This window comes from Trichomycterus rosablanca, chromosome 19 (assembly GCF_030014385.1).
Source record: "Trichomycterus rosablanca isolate fTriRos1 chromosome 19, fTriRos1.hap1, whole genome shotgun sequence".
Lineage (NCBI taxonomy): Eukaryota > Metazoa > Chordata > Actinopteri > Siluriformes > Trichomycteridae > Trichomycterus > Trichomycterus rosablanca.
The window spans coordinates 6,095,754-6,116,503 of NC_086006.1; the positions used below are offsets into that span (position 1 = coordinate 6,095,754).

The following is a 20,750-nucleotide window of genomic DNA, read 5'->3' on the forward strand; positions in this document are numbered from 1 at the left end:
GGAAAAAAAACTGCTTGATAAAAGCTTTTTACATTTTTACTCCATGTGAAACTGGTAAAAAAAGGAAACAACTATGGAAAGCACTAATACACAATGTTCTAATTCTGTAGCCAAGATGAGCGGAGCTAATGATCAGGAAGAAGTGTGTAAGAAACTTTGTGAAAACACTCAGGAGATGTGTAGCAGCAGACAACTTAATCTAATCTACCTAATTATATAATAAAATATTAAAGATTTTTTTTACTTTTGGATTGCATGATATATGAAACATACTAACCTCCTTTTTAGTCAACAGGCTGCATGTCTGAATCTGATTTAATAAATTCCAAGTACTGGCAACTCCTGTACAGCTGTTACCATAAATCTTTACAATTCTGACAAAAAGAGTAACATAATGCAAATACAGTTCTGTGGTAATGCATGTAGATTTATTTAGCACATGCATTGGGAATTATATTGATATTTGAAGAACATCAATTGCGTGTATAAATTTGGCTAAATAGTGGGTACTAATGTAATTTCTTTTAGCATCAGTCAAATCTGATTTTGCCTGAAAATGCCTGCTTTTTAGCAATTGATTCATTAATTATTTTAACAACAATATCAATTGCTCATCTATTATTTAAACAATTGTTGAAAATTTAAATGGCATAATTGTAAAAGAGAAAGTAGTTCATGCTTTCATTATTAGGAACTGCTTGATCTCGATAGGGGTGGTGGGTCCCAATCACTGGATAGATCGCCAATCCCCTCAGTCCACCCAATACACACACATACTCGGACATACTAATTTTCATTTCCAGTCAGTCCACATTTGGCATGTTGATAAGGTGGTAGGGAACTGATGTACCTGGAAGTCGCCTACACTAGAATAAACAGACATGGGAAAACATACCATGTTCCTTACAGTCAGTGACGATAAGATAGGAATCCTAATTCACACCTGGCAGAACAATTTAACCTTGAGTCCAGGCAGTGGAGAAAATCAGTGCCAAGAAGGAAATTATGGTGACGCAGGTATTAATAAGTCATTCTGTGGACCAGGGAGACATGTACCATCTTAAAACAAACACAGGATGAACCATTTGATTTAGCTCATGGTATTTTAAGTAATAGGAGGATGTTTTTTATATATCCAGCCTACTCATTAACACCAAGGTCATAAAACTCAAGGTACTTTACTGGAAAATTTTCCAAACCAGTCTTGAAATTTCCTGTGCTGCAATTAACTGCTTTAACAAATTTCATCTGGCCCTCGGTGCTCTATTGTTAGCATTAAAGCAATGAAAATAAATACAGAAAAGTTACATTATCTTGTAGTCTTTGGAAAATATTTGCTGCCATGAACATTAAGTTAAAACTTTTACTAGAACTGACTGATATAGTAACATAGTATTTCAAAACATTATATGATTGTTCAGAAATGGATTATGTTTATTTAGCTTTATATTTTGTCACTTATTTGACTGAGCTTGCAGCTACCATGTCCATCATCCTTAATGCCAAAACTTTGCCCATGTTTTCATAGTCTACTTAATGACCTAAACCATATATTTAACATAGTTTATTTGATCTTACGAAAAACACTATACAGTGGTGCTTGAAAGTTTGTGAACCCTTTAGAATGTTCTTTATTTCTGCATAAATATGACCTAAAACATCGTCAGATTTTCACACAAGTCCTAAAAGTAGATAAAGAGAACCCAGTTAAACAAATGAGACAAAAATATTATACTTGGTCATTTATTTATTGAGGAAAATAATCCAATATTACATATTTGTGAGTGGCAAAAGTATGTGAACCTCTAGGATTCGCAGTTAATTTGAAGGTGAAATTAGAGTCAGGTGTTTTCAATCAATGGAATGACAATCAGGTGTGAGTGGGCACCCTGTTTTATTTAAAGAACAGGAATCTATCAAAGTCTGCTCTTCACAACACATGTTTGTGGTAGTGTATCATGGCACGAACAAAGGAGATTTCTGAGGACCTCAGAAAAAGAATTGTTGATGCTCATCAGGCTGGAAAAGGTTACAAAACCATCTCTGAGGAGTTTGGACTCCACCAATCCACAGTCAGACAGATTGTGTACAAATGGAGGAAATTCAAGACCATTGTTACCCTCCCCAGGAGTGGTCGACCAACAAAGATCACTCCAAGAGCAAGGCGTGTAATAGTCGGCGAGGTCACAAAGGACCCCAGGGTAACTTCTAAGCAACTGAAGGCCTCTCTCACATTGGCTAATGTTAATGTTCATGAGTCCACCATCAGGAGAACACGGAACAACAATGGTTTGCATGGATCACGTGGACAAGCCAGAAGGCTATTGGAAGAATGTTTTGTGGATGGATGAGACCAAAATAGAACTTTTTGGTTTAAATAAAAAGCGTTATGTTTGGAGAAAGAAAAACACTGCATTCCAGCATAAGAACCTTATCCCATCTGTGTAACATGGTGGTGGTAGTATCATGGTTTGGGCCTGTTTTGCTGCATCTGGGCCAGGACGGCTTGCCATCATTGATGAAACAATGAATTCTGAATTATATCAGTGAATTCTTAAGGAAAATGGCAGGACATCTGTCCATGAACTGAATCTCAAGAGAAGGTGGGTCATGCAGCAAGACAACGACCCTAAGCACACAAGTCGTTCTACAAAGAATGGTTAAAGAAGAATAAAGTTAATGTTTTGGAATGGCCAAGTCAAAGTCCTGACCTTAATCCAATCGAAATGTTGTGGAAGGACCTGAAGCGAGCAGTTAATGTGAGGAAACCCACCAACATCCCAGAGTTAAAGCTGTTCTGTACGGAGGAATGGGCTAAAATTCCTCCAAGCCGGTGTGCACGACTGATCAACAGTTACCGGAAACGTTTAGTTGCAGTTATTGCTGCAAAGGGGGGTCACACCAGATACTGAAAGCAAAGGTTCACATACTTTTGCCACTCACAAATATGTAATATTGGATCATTTTCCTCAATAAATAAATGACCAAGTACAATATTTTTGTATCATTTGTTTAACTGGGTTCTCTTTATTTACTTTTAGGACTTGTGTGAAAATCAGATGAAGTTTTAGGTCATATTTATGCAGAAATATAGAAAATTCTAAAGGGTTCACAAACTTTTAAGCACCACTGTATAGCCAAAATTATGTGGAAATCATCCTAATAATCAAGTTTATGTGTTTCAGCCACACCAGTTGCTGTAAAAAATAAAAAAAGTGTATAAATCAAACCCTTCATATTTTCAATATTTTTACTATGGCACTCTTGTTCCACTCTTGTTCTTGTGCCATTTTCCTCACACCCCACCATCGAACATGAATACAAATAATTTGATGCAAATATACCATAAATTCTTATCATATGGTGGATAACAAATCAAAATAAATTTTACACTGTCAAAAGAAATGTTGTTGTTTTATAATAATTATATATATATATATATATAAAAAAAAAAAAAAAAAAAATATATATATATATATATACCATTTTGTACTTTACTATTCTCCATTTAGTAAATCTTCAACTATGCTACTACTGCCTTTCAATAGTGGAAACGTCTTGAAAAAAATATGCTGTTCCACAACCTGAAAACGGATTTCAGTCAGGAATTTTTTCCATTTTGTCATCAAAAAACACAAGGCAGGAAAACACTCACAGTTCTTTTTAATGTGTGAGGTACCACACAGAGTATCCAATCAGTTTTCTGTAGGTGGGAGAAAATTACAGAGCCCAAAGGAAACCTATATTCATGGGTGCCATAACGGTAAATCATTTGCCCTATTGTCTGGAAATCAGGAGTACAAACCTTAAATGTTCCAAATGTATCCAGTCGAAAGTCAGAGAGTGTAATTGGGTCAGAGTGACACTAGCTGTTCACAGCTCAGGAAAACTGTGAGCTTGTCTGTATGGAGAGGAGTAGTTTGAGAGGGTAATCATTCAGGTGTTTTGAGCTTTCACATGGATATAAATAACCCTAACAAACATTAACTACAGGAGAATCAAACCTTCATTACCTGCTGCTCTATCACGCTGCCCCCATTAACTGTATTATTTCATATAATTTCCTTCCTACAATTTTATTTTCCATTATCACTCATGGCATGTGAATAAATCACATGATAACATTTCATTACATCATAGACAGTTCATAAAGTTTTCACATATTTCTATTTTCAAAGTATGAATGACATTCTTATGTACACTCATCAAGTGCTATTTACTTAGGGATTTATATTTTACCTCTGAAGCAGGTTTATACCTGCTGCTACAGGATACACCAACCCCTTTAATGACTGTTCTGGGACTGGCCTCATTCCAGTGTAGAAAGACACTTGATAACCTACAGATTTCTGATCTAGAAAAGCTTGTGATGTAAAACATTGTAATTCAGAAAAAGAGACAATGTGCCACTAATACACCTTGTAAAATATACATGGAAATAACAATAAGACTTTTAAGACTACAATCTCATACGGCAACTTTTTCATATCCTTCAGACATGCAGGATACATTCCAGGACAAAGTTTCAGCAGCTGTACAGTGTTGATTTATTGCTTTATATAACAATTCTACTGGACTCACTTCACACAGGATGCAGGTCAGTGGAAACTGCAAGCCTGTGCTGGTTTTAGAGAACATTAGAGTATTTTGTCTTCTTTTGGCTGCTCCTGTATTAGGGGTCGCCACAGCGGATCATTCTGTTCTGCATACCTGACTTGGCACAATTTTAAGCCGGATGCCCTTTCTGATGAAACCCTTTTTTTATTTTATGCTGGCTTGGGACCGGCACTAAGAAAGAGTGCACTGACAAGTGCACCTCTCAATGGCTGGACTGTTTGGCCATTTTCCCTCAGACATAGTCAATCATGTCTGTATAGATGCTCACCGGTCAACTGATCTCAGTGGTAGTGGGCTACAGTATTTTACTTCTGCTTCACCCAAGCTGCATTAAAGATGAATCCCTACTCAATGACCATGAATGGCTAAGTAAGATATTTAGTATTCTTTACATCAGGACTCTACATCCTCAAATATTTACAAGTCATCCAGCAAGATTTGATTGTTCCCAGAAGAATATGGGATTTCTTACCTTTGAATTGTTGTTTATCAGGATAGCAACCGTTTAAACTATATGTTAGCCTGTTTTTGCACTAGACAATGTAAAACCAAAAGAGAATTGGAGACAGTTGTTGGATTGCCCCTATTCATTGTAATAAAGTTTACACACTATAACACATTGTTTGCTAAGTATGAGATCTGGGTGCTGTCATCTTTGGTTTATAGTAGCTATTCCTCTGCTATGTGACAGCAAGCTGGAAATCATGACTTAATGGTACACCAATGCAGGGATTACCTAAACATGTCATACACTGAGCCATTTGCCTCAACACAATACGTTACAGTAAGATAACTATAATACTACTACTGTTTAAAGTAGAGTGATACACTGTTGTATTGTTTGTAAATAATAAAAAGGTAACATTCATTAACCCGCTTTATCATGATAAGAGTCGCTGCGGGTCTGGTTCCACTAGGAAACACTGGGCGCAAGGCCGGCCCTTTCAAAATAAAATGCTATATTCTAATTATTCATAGTTGTTTTTCAAAAAACCTGAAAAAGAAATGAAGTGACCACTGTTCCACCTGCCATCTCTTATCTTAACCTTCCTTTGCCATATTAGCTAACTTGCACTCTTTGTCCACATTAACCTATGCTACACTTAACATTGCTATCAACATGCAAATCTTTGAGCAACAATGGCAGTAAAGATAAAACAAGATCAACAAGATAAAAGGACCCCTTTACCACACCGGAGACCTGGTGAGTCACCTCTATAGCCTGAGGAATATATTCTAACCAGACTGGCATTTTGCAATGACAGTCTATGTTTGTTCACTAGGTGTGTTGTGACACGTGACCCCTCTTTTCAACATTTTACCATTTATTATTCATTCATTCATCCAAGCCTTAGAATGAATGAATAAATAAAAATACTTTTCTTTCTGCCCACAAAACTGTTTCTTTGCATGATCCCTAACAGACACGCAATTCTGGAGACTTGCAGCTCTGCAGAGGCATCAGACTGTCTGGAAACAATATAAACAAAGCAAATTGCCTGTAAATACATTTAACTATGTGGTCTGCTATTCACGGACCTCCTGCAGAACGTTTAAAATCTGTTTCATATTTCTCTTTAAGTGGTCCATATAAGCTGGTAAAACATGTGGACATGTCATGATAGCTGTCTTTAACTCTATGCAATGAGATTTATTCCTGGGTTAGTACACAAGGAAATTCCACTTTCCTGTTGTTATGACTTATCTGAGTAAGACAGACTTTTAGATAGCAGACTTTTGGCCAAAAGTATGTGAACAACTCTTCTAATTATTGCTCTAAGCTCTATCTTATCATTGCTTTCAAGTGTTTCAGCCACACTAATTCCTAAGAGGTATATAAAAGTAATATTATAAATCAAATTTATGCTTCCAAATTTGTGGCAACAGTTCAGGGTATTATCCATGATTCGGTAATGGTATGTAACAAGCACCTAACAGAGGTACATCTCCTATGTTAGAAGGGTGAACCCAATTGCAGAAAAGCCATAAAACAAAAGACAAGAAAACAATAACAAATTAATGAATGATTAGTAGTCAAAGTAATACAACTTGAAAGATGTAGTTAAGGTTTCGGACTAGTAATTAGAAGGTTGCTTGTTCAAACCCCAATTACAAATCAGGGACTCGGAGAAGAAACCAAAGACCACTAGGGTGAAATTCCACCAGCTACTCAGTCCACCAGTGAGTTTTAAACCAAATATCTAGCAAAGAATCAGACAAAAACAATAGCATTAAACAACACAATATAGCGGCCTCAGAACCCATAGACAAAACTTGAGTAGGGGGGAGTTAACCTTGACAACTAGAACACAGGAATGCAGCTGAGCCCTTGGAAACCAGAACAAAAGTCTGCCAGCAAAAAGGCCAGTGCATAAGCCAGACAGGTAATCAGGTCTACCCATTAGCCAGGCATGTCATACAGACAAACAAATAAAGGAGTAACAAACAGGACTAACAAACAAGCAAACAAACAGAGGACTCAGCCCCAAGATGAGCCCCAGGTACACTTCTAAAGAGTTTCTACCAGGTGCAGCGAGTTACGTTTGATAAGGCACAAAAAATACTTTTAAGTGCAGTTTAAAGAGAACTCTCTGGTGGCAAGTGTGGGCATGGCAGGTGGACATAGTACCGTTTTATAATTAATTCCTAATTTGTTAATTAAATTCCTTTTTGTTAATCTGATAAAAAATCTTTTTAAAAGGTTTTTAAAAAAATGTATGAAATCTTTCATACATTAAAAAGGAGGAAAACATTTTTTTTTTCAAAATTTAAAATCAAAGAAAGCAAAATATATATATTTTTTAAGATTGTATAGCCTAGATACTTAAACAACAGGCCCATTCAAACAAAAAATTGGGATGAGATCCAGGTTAGTGAAGCATGGTCAGTTGGCTGAAGTGAGATTGAAAGCAAGGAGGGAATGAGAGAAAAGAGGGGAGGGGAAAAGGGAGGGTGAAAGAGAGAGTAAAAGAAGAGAGGGAGGGTGCAGGGCAAATCAAGTAGCTCTAGCTCTCACAGTCTCAACCTGTTTTTGGCTTAGCCCACAGGACAGGAAAGAGATCAGGAGCTCTTTGAGCAACAAGTAAACTGAAATTCTAGGATACAGGTGTAATCTTCTGGAATTCCTTCAGGTACAACAAATAAGTGAACCGGAGAAGCTGTCTACAGAAGTCTGCAACATTCAAGGTTGACTGTGAGAGAAAAGCTTGTGGGTGAAAATGGTTATTCGCTGACACGGATGGGACGTCTTTAACAGACCAGTTTAACATTTACAGCTTAAGGCAAGGCATAAAGTGCACTATGGGGTTTCAACTCGTACTCACTTGCATGCTTTTGAACCTTTGCCTGCACATGGGAAGCTCAGGTGAGTCTCTGTCTTTCACACACACACACAGAAACAGGATCCAGACCTGCTATGACCTGTTACTGTTAGTCACATCAATCTACAAACCACATTTCCAGAAAAACCCATATTTCTCACAAAGTGGTGAGACATGGCCCTTCATTACTTGCACAGAGCCTTTGGTGGATCATTTAAATACACATATACATATATATATATATATATTCCTTATGCCTGCATTATTTTTATAGCAACACTCTTGCACCCTTCCATCCACATGTAAAAGAAAACAAGACTCAATAGACCAACACACCTTCCTCCATTGTTACATGGTACTGTTTCAACACTCACACGACCGTTGTAGGTGCTGTTAGCAGCTGACAGGGTTTAGCATGGGCACTCTGACCGGTCAGTAACTGTATTGCCTCATACAGAGCAATCTGTGATGCACTGTTCTGAACCTTTAAATCATATCCAGCATGAGGTTTTTCAGCAATCTGCTACAGTTGCTCTTTTTTGGAATAGGACCAAACAGCTAGGATTCACTCCCTCTGAGTATCAATGAGTCTGCCCATCTGTGGACCAGTTTTGGTAGTACTATTCAATGCATGCCAGGAAAACCTCACAGGAACTGCTGTTTTGGAAGCACAATTTAATCCTTGCCAAAGTTGGTTAGAATCACTGGGCACAATGCAGTAACTCACCAGGACAGGACACCAATCTATTGCAGGGCATTGACCAAACGCCTCTCTTCCCCTTCCCTGACATAGCCACTGATGTCTTTATGTAGAAGCCTGACTGGCTGATAGCATCACTACGGATTTAAACCCTGGATCCCAGTGGTAGTGGGCTAGCGTAATTTAACACTGTGTCACCCAAGCGCCCTAGGATATGCTTTTATTACCTTATTATCTGTGAAGTTTACCTGCTAGAACTTGAAGCTCACCATTTTTATTAGTCAATAAACATGATTGAGGGTAAATATAAAGTATTTTTAAACTTGTGAAATCTGCTGGCTGTCTGTAGTGTATAGTAGTTTTGTATGAATAAACTGGGGTTAAATTATTAACTCTTGTTCATACAGTAACTGTTTTTCAAAGAAAAAGTCCTCACTGTGTTTGCCCATTCTTACACACACCAGTTTCATCTCAGCTCAAGTCTCAATCTTACACAGTTATGGGTGCAGAATACATTTACTTCATGGCCTAAGATAAGAAACTCTATTTGTAGGAGTATTTATAATAAGGTAGTTTTTAATCTTATTGAAGGAGTTGGAATAGACATATATGGGTTTTTACTTTATTACATTTATTTTGTTTGCAGTGAACTACCTAGTTTAATGCAGTTTTAGAAACAACACTGCCACTTTATTCACAGCTTTAAGTTAAGCACAGTTTTAGGTTGTTTTGACTTCCCTTTAGTATTCCTAATTCATGTAGCCACTTCTGCATTGGACTGTGTGCAGGATTATTTTGTGTTTTATCTGGGCTGTGATCCAGCCAGTAGGCCATATATTTCAAAGCTGTAGCAGTAAGAACTACATACTAATTTATGATCAGACAGGCAAACAAACAGCCTGAGCAGAAGAAAAAAATCAGACTAAAGTATGTGGGGGTATTTGTTGTATGTCTTGTAGCCAGTTTCTTATCTTCAGATAATTGTATTATTCACAATAAGTGAGATTGAGCAATAGTCACTACAGCTGGGGGTGTCAGGGCATTCATAGCCTGTGTCTCATCTTGCGACGTCTCCAAGTCTGAATTCTTCAAGAGTCAGTGGTCAGTTTGTACATAGGCACATAGGCAATCAAGGGTTTGGCAAACAATTGAGTGGATGTATTATGCTTTGTTGTAAATATTGGGAACAGTGTAGGCATCAGAAAGTGCCTATTTGTTTTTGGCTTGCATAACTTGCCTCCGAATGCCCACATTTGTTCTGAGCACTTGGTCCTTGTGTGGATTGTGGCATACTGGATATTCTGAGTGGTCAAGCAATCAAATCACTGAAGACTTGTTTTCTCTTACCTCTCTCTCTCTCGCTCTCTTTCTCTCACACACACACACACACCCCAACACACACATTTTTCTTGCTACTGTGGTCTCTGGAATAGACTTTGCATTCCTTTCTTTTATACGCCTGCACCTTCCCCTTTATTTTTCCTTTACTTTGGTGCTTCTCGCTCACCCGTCCCATCGGTTTTCAGTAGTCCTGCTGCTACCGCTCACCATCTGTTTATGTTTACTCTCTAGCTCTAATTTAGGAGCTTGTCCTGCCAGGAAATCCATAACCCTGACAGACCACTGCTCCTTTGCTCTAAATATTAAAATAATTCACACTTTCTTCTGTTTATGCTATGAATCTGACATTTCTCACTTTTAAAAAGTTAATAAATTACTGTGTAGATGATTTATTTCTTTTTCATTCCTCAATATTGGCCTTTCTTCAATGTGACCTTCTCTTTAAGCTCTTGGGCTCTACCGGTTGTATTACCCTCAGTGTAAATGTTAGTACTTTTAGTTAGTAACATTTTTGTTCAGATGAGGTAGAAAGCAAGTGAAACCAAGTGAATCCAAGTTTTTGGATTTTGTGCAGTAGTGTATGGTTCCATGTGGGTGGGGAGGTTGGCGTGCTTGCATGGGAGCCGGGATGAAAACCATGGAAAATGTAGTGAAAAGGAAAGGTACAGCCAGTGAGAATTAATAATGTTTTCCAAGAGGTTTTATGTATGTTTCCTTGAACTCTGGGTATATTTTCTCCAGTGATTAAAAAAATCAATGCCTCTTTGTAATCTTTTTAAATTTTTTATTGACATTGATGCTCCAATTCAATTAATTATGTGATCTCTTGGTAATATACACTTACTGAGCAACGTTTTATTACCAATTATTCATTATTTTAATAAAAAATGAAAAAATATATACTCTACTCAATGCCTAGTTAACATGACGAAATGTACTCTTACTTGTGTCTGGATAAGTTTTGTTGATCAGGATGAAACAATTACTGAAGATTTATTTATTATTTTTTACTAATCAATGTAGCCTGGTAGGATACAGTGCCACCTAGAAACACAGGCGATGAGGCAGGAATACAACCTTGACAGAGTGCCAATCCATTGCAGGGCAGCAGACATTTAGAAATTCACTCAAGCCCAGGTCTCTTGAACTCATAATACTAAGCAGCACACCCTCCACCAACTGAGCCACACTACTGCCGGTATCTAAAGATGAAAAATGTAAACATTTCTGTCAGTCTGTTGCATATTAGAAATAAAAAAAAGACTTACCACTGGTACTATTTTGCTTCCAGTTTTCTCTAAACCTTATCTTCTGACTCCATTCTTAAAAATAATATTTATTTATGCGATTTTAGTGGTTAATTCCTAAACAGCTGGTCTTTTTCTACATTTACAGATCTGAACGGCTGCAAGGGGGACATCTTGTTACTGCTGGATTCTTCGGGCAGTGTGTCAAATTTTGAGTTTTTCCACATGCTAAACTTCATAAAGGAGTTTGTGCAGCCCTTCTCTTTGGGTCCTGATCAGGTAAGGATAGCACTACTGCAGGTTGGCACTGAACCTCACCTGGACTTTAACTTTGAGGCCTATGAAAGCCAGCAGGACCTACAGAATGCACTGCAGAGAATTCAGAAACTCGGAGGAGAGACCAATACAGTGGGGGCTTTAGTGTTAGCCAAAGAGTGGACTTTTAAGCATGGTATCCCTGGGGGAGCCAGAGAAGGAGTGCCAAGAGTGCTGATATGGATTACTGATGGCGTGGAGCCTGGTGATGTACAAAAAACCATGGCTGAATTACGGGAAGATGGGGTCTATGTGCTGGTGGTGTCCACTGGACAAGGGAACTATCAGCTGCTGCGGGATGTAGTAAGCCCACCTGCTGCAGTTCATCTGTACTTCGTGGACGTTGAAGACATGAGCATCATCACTGATGATTTACAGAATGCCCTCTCTGGTAAGAGAATGTGATTTTCTTCAGATCAACCAGTATTAAAAACCTTTTAAATTGCCCATTTAGGGTTCTGCCTCAGCATTTCAGTCAGAACTATACACAGATCACTCCAAAATGCTCCCAAATTTAGTTTCTTTTTAGATGTTCAAAGGTAGATTCCTGCACTTAAAATCGTTGTACTGTAGCATAGCTGCTAAATTAGAGACTGATGAAGTTCCACAGAACATTATTCCAAATGTTTGGGGTTCTACCAAAGTTATACTTAGATTCAACATGAATGGCATAAATCAAGCCTAAAATGTTTGGTCCAATTAATTTTCATTTAATTGGATATTTGGATACTTTTTCCATGCTGTGCTAGCTGGTGCTGAATAACTTTTACTCTTCAATTAATGGAATAATATTTGAAAACTATTCTGTATATAAAAGCGGAACAGTGACATGTTCTCACTGCAAGAAGGCCCTGGGTTTGATTTCCAGGTGGGGCAGTTCGGGTCTTTTCTGTGTGGAGTTTGCATGTTCTCCTTGTGTCTAAAAGGGTTTCCTCCCATAGTTCAAAACTGTGCAGTCAGATTAACTGGAGATACAAAAATTAAAAAACACGGTTTAAAAATGACAACATTAAAAAAATGAATTGATCATCACAAGCTTTTATTAGCCGATGCACTTTTACAACAAATTATTGTCACAGTTGTTGATCGGATAGTCATGATCTCAATGTACTGGTTTGATTGATTTAATTGATTGAGCAGAAAACAATTCCATTAAATCAGAGTGAGTTAGCTTATGTAAATCAACTTGTTATTGATTTTCTTTATATACATTTTTATTCTTAAAAAGACCCAATTAAAGCAAACCAACCAGTTATACATATTACAATAAATATTTCATTTAAAAGTAGGTAAAAACCAGAGTATTCAGGGTAAAAACACACAAACCCATGGAAAACATGCCATACTCCATAACAGACAGTGACCAACAGCCAGAATACAACCCAGGTCCCCAGGATCTTGGTGCAGTGCAGCCTTCACACAACGTGCTGTGCCACCATGCCTTCCAAGGTCCCGTTATGTCAGGTTTTCACCTTTTCTTATCTTACGACCAACCCTGCTGGCCTGGACTGAAATGTCATTGCTAAACGTTGATTAATAATTGCTAAAGAAAGACCATTAAACCTAAAAAAGTTAAACCACGATGAATTAATATTGAGTTAAGCACATATTAATTCTAATTATGGGTGTTGTTATATTGTTACATTGAAAATAGAATCACATATTTTGTATATTTTGTAAGACATAATATGTCTTAAAAACTAGGATATATCGAGAGAAGACAGACTGTATGGGTGTGAATGTATCTGGTCCTTTAGCTTTATTACCTCTATGCTGCAGAAATCTAACCTTCTGTGCCAGATGACACAGATACAAATAGCATGAGACAGCAACACTAGACTAGACAGCAATAATAAATGGGAACGGAGCAAAAGACACTGTAATGAGAGAGTGGGGCTAATTATGCTGCACTTATTTTTCCTTCTGAGCCCCCATCAGACCCCCAGAGTCTAAGGTATTAATAGTAAGTTTCCTTTTTGCTGATTGAGCGTCACGTAAGCGTCTACTTATAGAGACCTTGCATAAGTCATGTGTGGATGATTATCACAGTTTACAAAGTTAGAAATATACATATCAAATATGGCACACTCTTCCTAAAGCTTGCCAGGAAACCTATTTACTCATACCCGTACACTCATGGCATTGCTATTTGTCATAGCATCCTTTTACTGAGCTTCTATTTTGAGCGACATTCTAACACAATGATTAAATGCCATTGTTGCCCTGCCTGCCTCAAGCAGTGGTTAGACCAACCAAAAAAATTAAATAGGGCATACTGATGCAAGAAAGTGTGAAAACTCTTTAAAATTAACTGGGTACTCATAGAAAAGTATTAAATGTAGTTTGACCAGTATTCAAACCATAATAAGCACTATCATTTGCATAAACCAACAAATTATGGCACTTTTTATGTCTTTATTGAACATATGGACTAATCTTTCATACTGTAAAGATGTGTGAGAACTCTGGTAGTTAAAGGGCAGTAAATCATAAAGAAAAATAGCACTGATAAAATAAAAACACAAAAAAACTCTGCTAAAAAGTCCTGCAAGTCCATCTGGATGTTTTCAATGTTTCAAGTACAACATGATCTGAACAGATGGATCAATAACTTTCAGATAGAAATGTACAATGTGTGTGTACTGCACACCATAAGAGACCTTGTTCTCATTCAAAAAGCACTGTTTAGTATGCATCATAATTTTTGGCTGCATAGAGGGCTACTTTTCTTGCAAATAACCTTCATTTTATCATTCTTTTTCCAATTTCCCCTGATTACCCAGAAATCATTTGTGCCGGGAGGCTCCTGGTCCGAGACATCACCTCTACCACTGCAGAGTTACACTGGACCCCAGTTCTCGGTGGTAGTGGTTACTATGACATCCGGTTTGGACCTTTCCAGTCAGGACATACAGGGGGTGAAGGGGGAGGAACTGGAATCAGCCCCGGCACTGCTGGAGGACAGTATCAGAGGATCATCCAACCTGGTGACTCCACCACACTCAAGCTGACCAACCTGCGACCAGATACGACGTACAACGTCACTCTCATCCCACAGTCTGACCAAGATGACTTTAACAAGCTGCACACCATCTTTACTACACGGCCAGGTGAGAGCAGCAGGCACATGAATGATATGAACTAATAATCAGTTAATGATTGCTATGTGTATTTTTATGAATGGTTTTCACTACCTAATAATAGGTGTAACTTGACCAGAATATACTCCGTTCTGCTGTGAACTCTTCAGACACGTTTAAAGCTGCTTTGCAAAGCAAATCTGAATTTAAAACGCAGTATATTAAATTATGGACAACATTAATTAAACTGGTGAGAGAATACTTTGTGTTTACATCAGTAAGTTCCAGTACATTATCAATTAAAAAGTAAATTTAATCATTACAGATGTTCCCTAGTAGCAATACTACACAGATACATGGTCTAAAATCTTATTCAACAAACAGCTAAATTAAAAAACATTTTAAAAAGAACTATCTCAGTATTTGCAATTGTATTGGGTTTAGATCTGCATAAATTTTGATATGGAGTGCACAACCTGTAAATGGGCAGTTAATAGCTGGATAATCGTGCATATGGGAAAGGGGTTTATATAATGGGTTTTGGTTGTTGAATATGGCCTGCCAGGACAAGTTAGACAATGTGGATCTATTTTAAATGCATAAGGTGAATCTACACCTGGAGATTTACAAGGATAATCATTATCTGTATATTATCCTGAGTATAAAATGATAACAGGTTGTGTCAACTGGGTCAAAAAGATTTAAATAAAAGCACATTAAAATCACAAGGCATGTATGTTTCTGTTGGCCAAAAACCCTTTTAAATACTAAATAAAACAAGGATTTCTGTTTTGACAAACAGAACTCGAGGGTTTAAGAGACTGCTTATGGTGATAAATGGTTGTTTGAAAACTGTTTACATTCCATACTTATCCATTCTAAACATTTTTCTTTTGCATGCATCTCAACTTTTCTCCCAGCCTCCCTTCCAGAGATGCACAGCCCTGAGCGAGTGATGGTATCTGAATCGACAGTGAACACCGTGAGGGTGAGCTGGGGCCCGCTGCAACCTGAATTAGTCCAGATGTACCAGGTTGAGTACTCCACCCTACCTACTGGCAAACTCCATGTGCTCACGCTTAATAATAGGCAGAATTCCACGTTACTGGCTAACCTGCAGCCTGGCACGCAATACCTGGTCACTGTCAGTGCCAGCTACTTGTCTGGCAGAGAGAAAGCCCTATCTGTCAAAGTCTGCACGCAGGAAGGCAAGTATTAACGTGACCAAGTTTTTAATCTCCATTAAATTTATTGCATTTGTTAAATCTGTTCTTCTCACAAACTGTTGCTGCCAAAAAAATTCGTAATTATGGCATAATTGGAGACAAATCTTTCTTCCTTATTTCTTTTTCTTCCTTTCTCAGTGTTGCCAGCTCTATCAGATCTGCATCTTACTCCGGTGGACAGTGACTCTGTGCTGGTCAAGTGGAAAGGAGGAGCTGAGGGTTTACGTGGTTACTGGGTGACATGGGAAGCTGAATCTAGAGACTTCTCCAGACCACGTTCCACTTTGTATCTCCCGCCCCATCTACTATCCACAACACTTAAACATGTATCCCACAACGCCCGCATCTGCGTCTCCCCTGTTTACAAGTCAGCTCGAGGAGAGGGCCTATGTTGTACCGCTCACCACAATTCAGGTTGGTGCACCTGAATGGAAAACTTGATTTTAAGTGGTTTAACCTTCATGGGTTGCTTATTCTGTCTGCTGCATAGTTGGTCTGCTAATGATGTGCCAACTTAACCCATATAAAATAGACATAATATAAAATCTTTTGGCAAATTAGGTCCGAAACTGAAATCCCACTTGTTTTTACTTTGGCTGTTGTGAGTTTATCAGTATTCAGCCTGCCAGTTGTTTGCTAACTGTGTCTTTGCATCCTGACTGCTGCACACCAGATGAAGAGATTCACATAAACAAGCTAGTTGGGCTGCTATACAATTATTGTGGAAATTTTTCTAATCAACAGACAAAGCAAATGAAATCAGATAAATGTTTTGCCTACAAATTCTCCCTATTTTTATAATTTACTGAATGGATCATCATACAAGTCAAGTCAAGTCAACTTTATTTATATAGCGCTTTTTACAATAGACATTGTCTCAAAGCAACTTTACAAAATCCAGGACCAACAGATACAAAAACCCCATGATACAGTGCATCATGGTGCCATCTAATCCCCAGGTAAACAATCCACACATTATCTAGGGGAGAACATGATTAAATTGAATCAAGCAATCTTCTTTCAGTGCTCAATTTTGACTCATGAGTGGCTATCGCAGGTGTTTTTGTAGGTGGACAGGAGATAGCATTAGCATTTTGATTGGCCTGTGATTTAACAGCCCTATTTACAGAATTCTTTGATGCAGTGTAGTTTTACTTTTTACCCCAATACCAGTACTTAAATTATTAACAATCTGAGCCACAGTAGCCCTCCTGTTGGATCTGCTGTGTTCAGCATGTGCAGGAAGAGTAACTACCACCAACACTACATTTAGCAGAACTCGACTGTGACATATAGAAGTTGCCATTCACATTCAAAGACCAATTCCGAAGGGCTTAAACATTTTACATTGTGTGTTTTTTAAAAAGTCATATTTAAAATACAGAATTTAATTAAGCATACATTTTGCATTATATTGCCTTTAGCGCTTCATGTTTTTTCAAACTTTCTTTTCCTACAGCTGCACTGACTTGGAGCCAAAGCCTGTAGTGCTGCCAAACAGATGAATATTTGACCACAGATGGAAAAAAGAGGGAACGGAAAAGAGGTGTAACTCCTCGAGCACTGGTGATCCACAGAGAAGTGTTCTGAGGAAACAGATTGACGCAGAATACACTGAACTTACTCAGAACTGCAAACTGCTTCTGAAACGTAATGCATGCATGGCCAGCACAGACAAGACTGAAAAACTGTTTGGATAAAGTCCAGATGACATTGAGATGTCATATGTTGTTATAAGCTAGCTTGTCACTTAAACAAGTGCTAGATATCCAGAGGTGTATGCAGTAGGTGTAAGAAAAAGCTTTTAAAACTTTTGGAAGTTCTGCATGACTTACTTTTAAAATGTCAGGTTTTTATGGTTTCTGGGGTGTGGTGATACAGTCCTTGGAGGAATCACAGTATTTAATAGATCACATCCTGCTAACACACAAACACTTGTGCTTTTACACTTTTCATGTCTTAATTGAACACATTGGTTATTTCCGAGTCTAAACACTTTACTGTTGGTTGACTCGTGATATTGTTACTGTCTTGTTGCATCGTGCAATTTCCATAAAGCTGCAGGTGACCTTGACATCCTGCTGTACATTCTGCTATTTTGTATACACTATACCTTCATTTATGGAATGGGGGCAAAGCCGGTAGAGTGCTGCACAGTGACATTGGTCCTGGGTTTGATCCTCACCTTTGTAAAGAGTTTCAAGTTCTTTCATTGTTCAAGTGTTCAAAGGTTTTCTCCCACCTCACAGATGATAAAATGACTTTCAATTCTCAGTAATTTTAAATAAGTAAGTAAAAGGGTGACTAAGACTAAGAACCTTTACAGGATAAAGTGGTTACTAAAAGAAAATGAATTAAGGTTGCATCAGCAGTTACAAAGGGTAACTTTGTATGCTCCCTCCATCATGACTCAAAGTTGAGATGAGGTTTTGGTGTATGTGCATGTAGTTTTTACTTAATTTATATATATATTTTAATGATAGTGTTGTACATTTCTGCCAAAAAGCATCTTTTGACCAATCTATCCACAGAACATTGTCCTAAAAGAAATATGGATCTTTCATGTATATTTTTGATAAATGTAGGATGCACAGCAATGTTTTAAGGCAGTTTAAGCAGAGTTTTTCTCTTTATAAATTTTTCCACAAAGATTAGTTTTTTCTTTCGATATAAAGAATTTAGAACTAAAGATTACTAGAGATTTTTGCATGTCACTTGCTGTTATTCTTCTTCAGAACTGCATATTTTTTACCTTGCAGGATATCCTCATATAGGCATGACAGTACTGTCAATGTACCTCAATGTGTTGACAATTCCTTGTTATCAATGAACAGAACAAACTAAACAGGGTGCTTATCCAACAAAAGCAATACACATTTACCTGAGTTGCCAGTCCACAGTCGGCATGTTTTCAGGAGGTCGGTAAAAATCCTGACAAAATCCACACACCTGAACTGTGAGACTAATTAATGTGTTCAATGAATACATGAAATGTACAATTATAGAGTACTTCTGTTAGCAATATCTGTTTGCCTATTATTATGATGTAGCTCAGACCTAATTTGTTGATAATTTATGCAGAAAGCCAGGTCATTCCAAAGGTTATTAACTTTTTCTTGCAAGTGTTTTACTATGTAAATAAATTATTAATTAAATATACACGTTTACATGTTCAAGGGGAACAATAAAATCCTTTAAAGCATAGATATCTTACAAAACACATTTACCTAAGAGATATACAGTAATACAGTATACAGTAATGTGTTAATTTGCACAGTTTAGGATTTATAACAGTTTCTGGATTAACCCTTCCTGCAGATATTCTGTTTTTTGTCTATCACATGAATAAGCTAAACAACAGATCCTTATAAAGTTACTGAGCGAGTCAAAGCAGGAAAAACAAAGAAGCACTGGAGATAAGTAGGATTGGGAATTAATGGTTTAGTCCACTATATTTAACATGTGATGAGATTATATTAGGAACATGTTTTGAGTTTAAGACCGGATGTAACCAATGTTTTGTGGTCATGAATGGCTTTTATCACTTTCCAGAAACTGATTGGGGCAAAATCCACTTCCCACACACATCCCGCGGGGATGTACATATGGTTTGCTTTGTGTACCCAGCTCCCACGCCCTGTGATTGAGAATGAGTGTCCTTTACACAGTTCCAGAATGAGACACTTTAAACTCTACTGCCTCCTTGTGGGTTATTACAGTCATTTAATGCATTTTTGTGATTTTAAACAAAAACCAGTTGTCAGAAATAATACAGGCCATAAACCAAACTGTACTAATTGATTCATTTAACAAATATTACTAGTGGAATTTCTAATCACTCTCTGTGACATTTACCTCCTATTGTACCTTTGACCAGTCATACACTATATGGCCAAAAGTATTTGGACACCTGACCATGAGCTAGTCGGACATCCCATTTCAAAAACAAATGGTATAAAAATAGAGTGACGTTTATGTGATATTGTCAGCTATAACAACAGTCACTTTTCTGAAAAGGCTTCTCACAAGAAGGGGGAATTTGTGGGAATTTGTGCTGATTCAGAATATTGTATGCCAAGGAACACATGAAACACATGAATTAAAAGATTAGAAGGAGGGTCCTAATACTTTTGAACACAGTCTATATTATCAATGATGTATATGAAATATCTAAAATGCATGTTTTACTAGCCACTTATTTATTTATCTTGAAGAATCACTTTTATTCTAATCAGGTCACAGTAGGTCTTGAGTCTTCCACAAAACACTGAGCAGAAGGCAGAATTAAACTCGGTAACAGAGCACCAATCCATCACAGAGAATCACTTACTTGCCCACTACTCATTTGGGGGCAGTTAAGGGCAGTCAGCCACAAACTGGCTTGTTTATCATTAAACGGTAGGTAACCAGAGTATGTATAAAAGTCATATGAAAAAGAGATGGTATTACTAGTTAAATACAGTGGTAAAATAATTAAATACAGTGGCTCTCATATTGAGTTTATACTTTGAGAACAAGAGGGTCACAGTCACCAACTGTATTATAACTAAAATATAACTGCACCCCAGGTAGTAAACAATTCCACACCCATTCATTGATTAGTTATAGCGAAAAACAAAATGTATAGCAAATACATGATGCTCTACTAATGACATTTTATAAAACAAAAATAATTTCATGACTAAAATTAGCTTCCCCCCACCCCCAGTTTAAATGTGCTGTTTAAAAACATCTTACTATAATGCTAATACTGCTGTCAGAACTGTATATGAACCATTATGTCAAAGTATGCTTGTTCATAATTGTTTCATTACTGTACAACAGCCCCCAAACTTTATTTTTGTTTCAAAATAAAAGTCTGCTTGATACCCCTGGTCAATTTCCATGTGTTTTTGATTAAATAT

The 20,750-nt window shown here is 37.4% G+C and overlaps 1 protein-coding gene across 1 annotated transcript; it reads left to right on the plus strand.

Annotated features, from left to right (window-relative positions):
• The first annotated feature begins 7,704 nt into the window (after positions 1-7,704).
• On the plus strand, positions 7,705-20,720 carry vwa1 (von Willebrand factor A domain containing 1). The gene is made up of 6 exons (XM_063015792.1): positions 7,705-7,981; positions 11,374-11,931; positions 14,324-14,650; positions 15,541-15,828; positions 15,985-16,260; positions 17,306-20,720. Exons 1-6 carry the CDS (start codon positions 7,918-7,920, stop codon positions 17,332-17,334), a joined length of 1,542 nt encoding a protein of 513 aa, XP_062871862.1. The 5' UTR covers positions 7,705-7,917; the 3' UTR covers positions 17,335-20,720.
• Positions 20,721-20,750: the final 30 nt, after the last annotated feature.

Coding starts and splice junctions, on each gene's coding strand:
- vwa1 (XM_063015792.1), top strand. CDS start 7,918: ATGGGGTTTCAACTCGTACTCACTTGCATGCTTTTGAACCTTTGCCTG. Junction 11,932..14,323: donor TTTACAGAATGCCCTCTCTG/GTAAGAGAATGT, acceptor CTGATTACCCAG/AAATCATTTGTGCCGGGAGG. Junction 15,829..15,984: donor CAAAGTCTGCACGCAGGAAG/GCAAGTATTAAC, acceptor TTCCTTTCTCAG/TGTTGCCAGCTCTATCAGAT.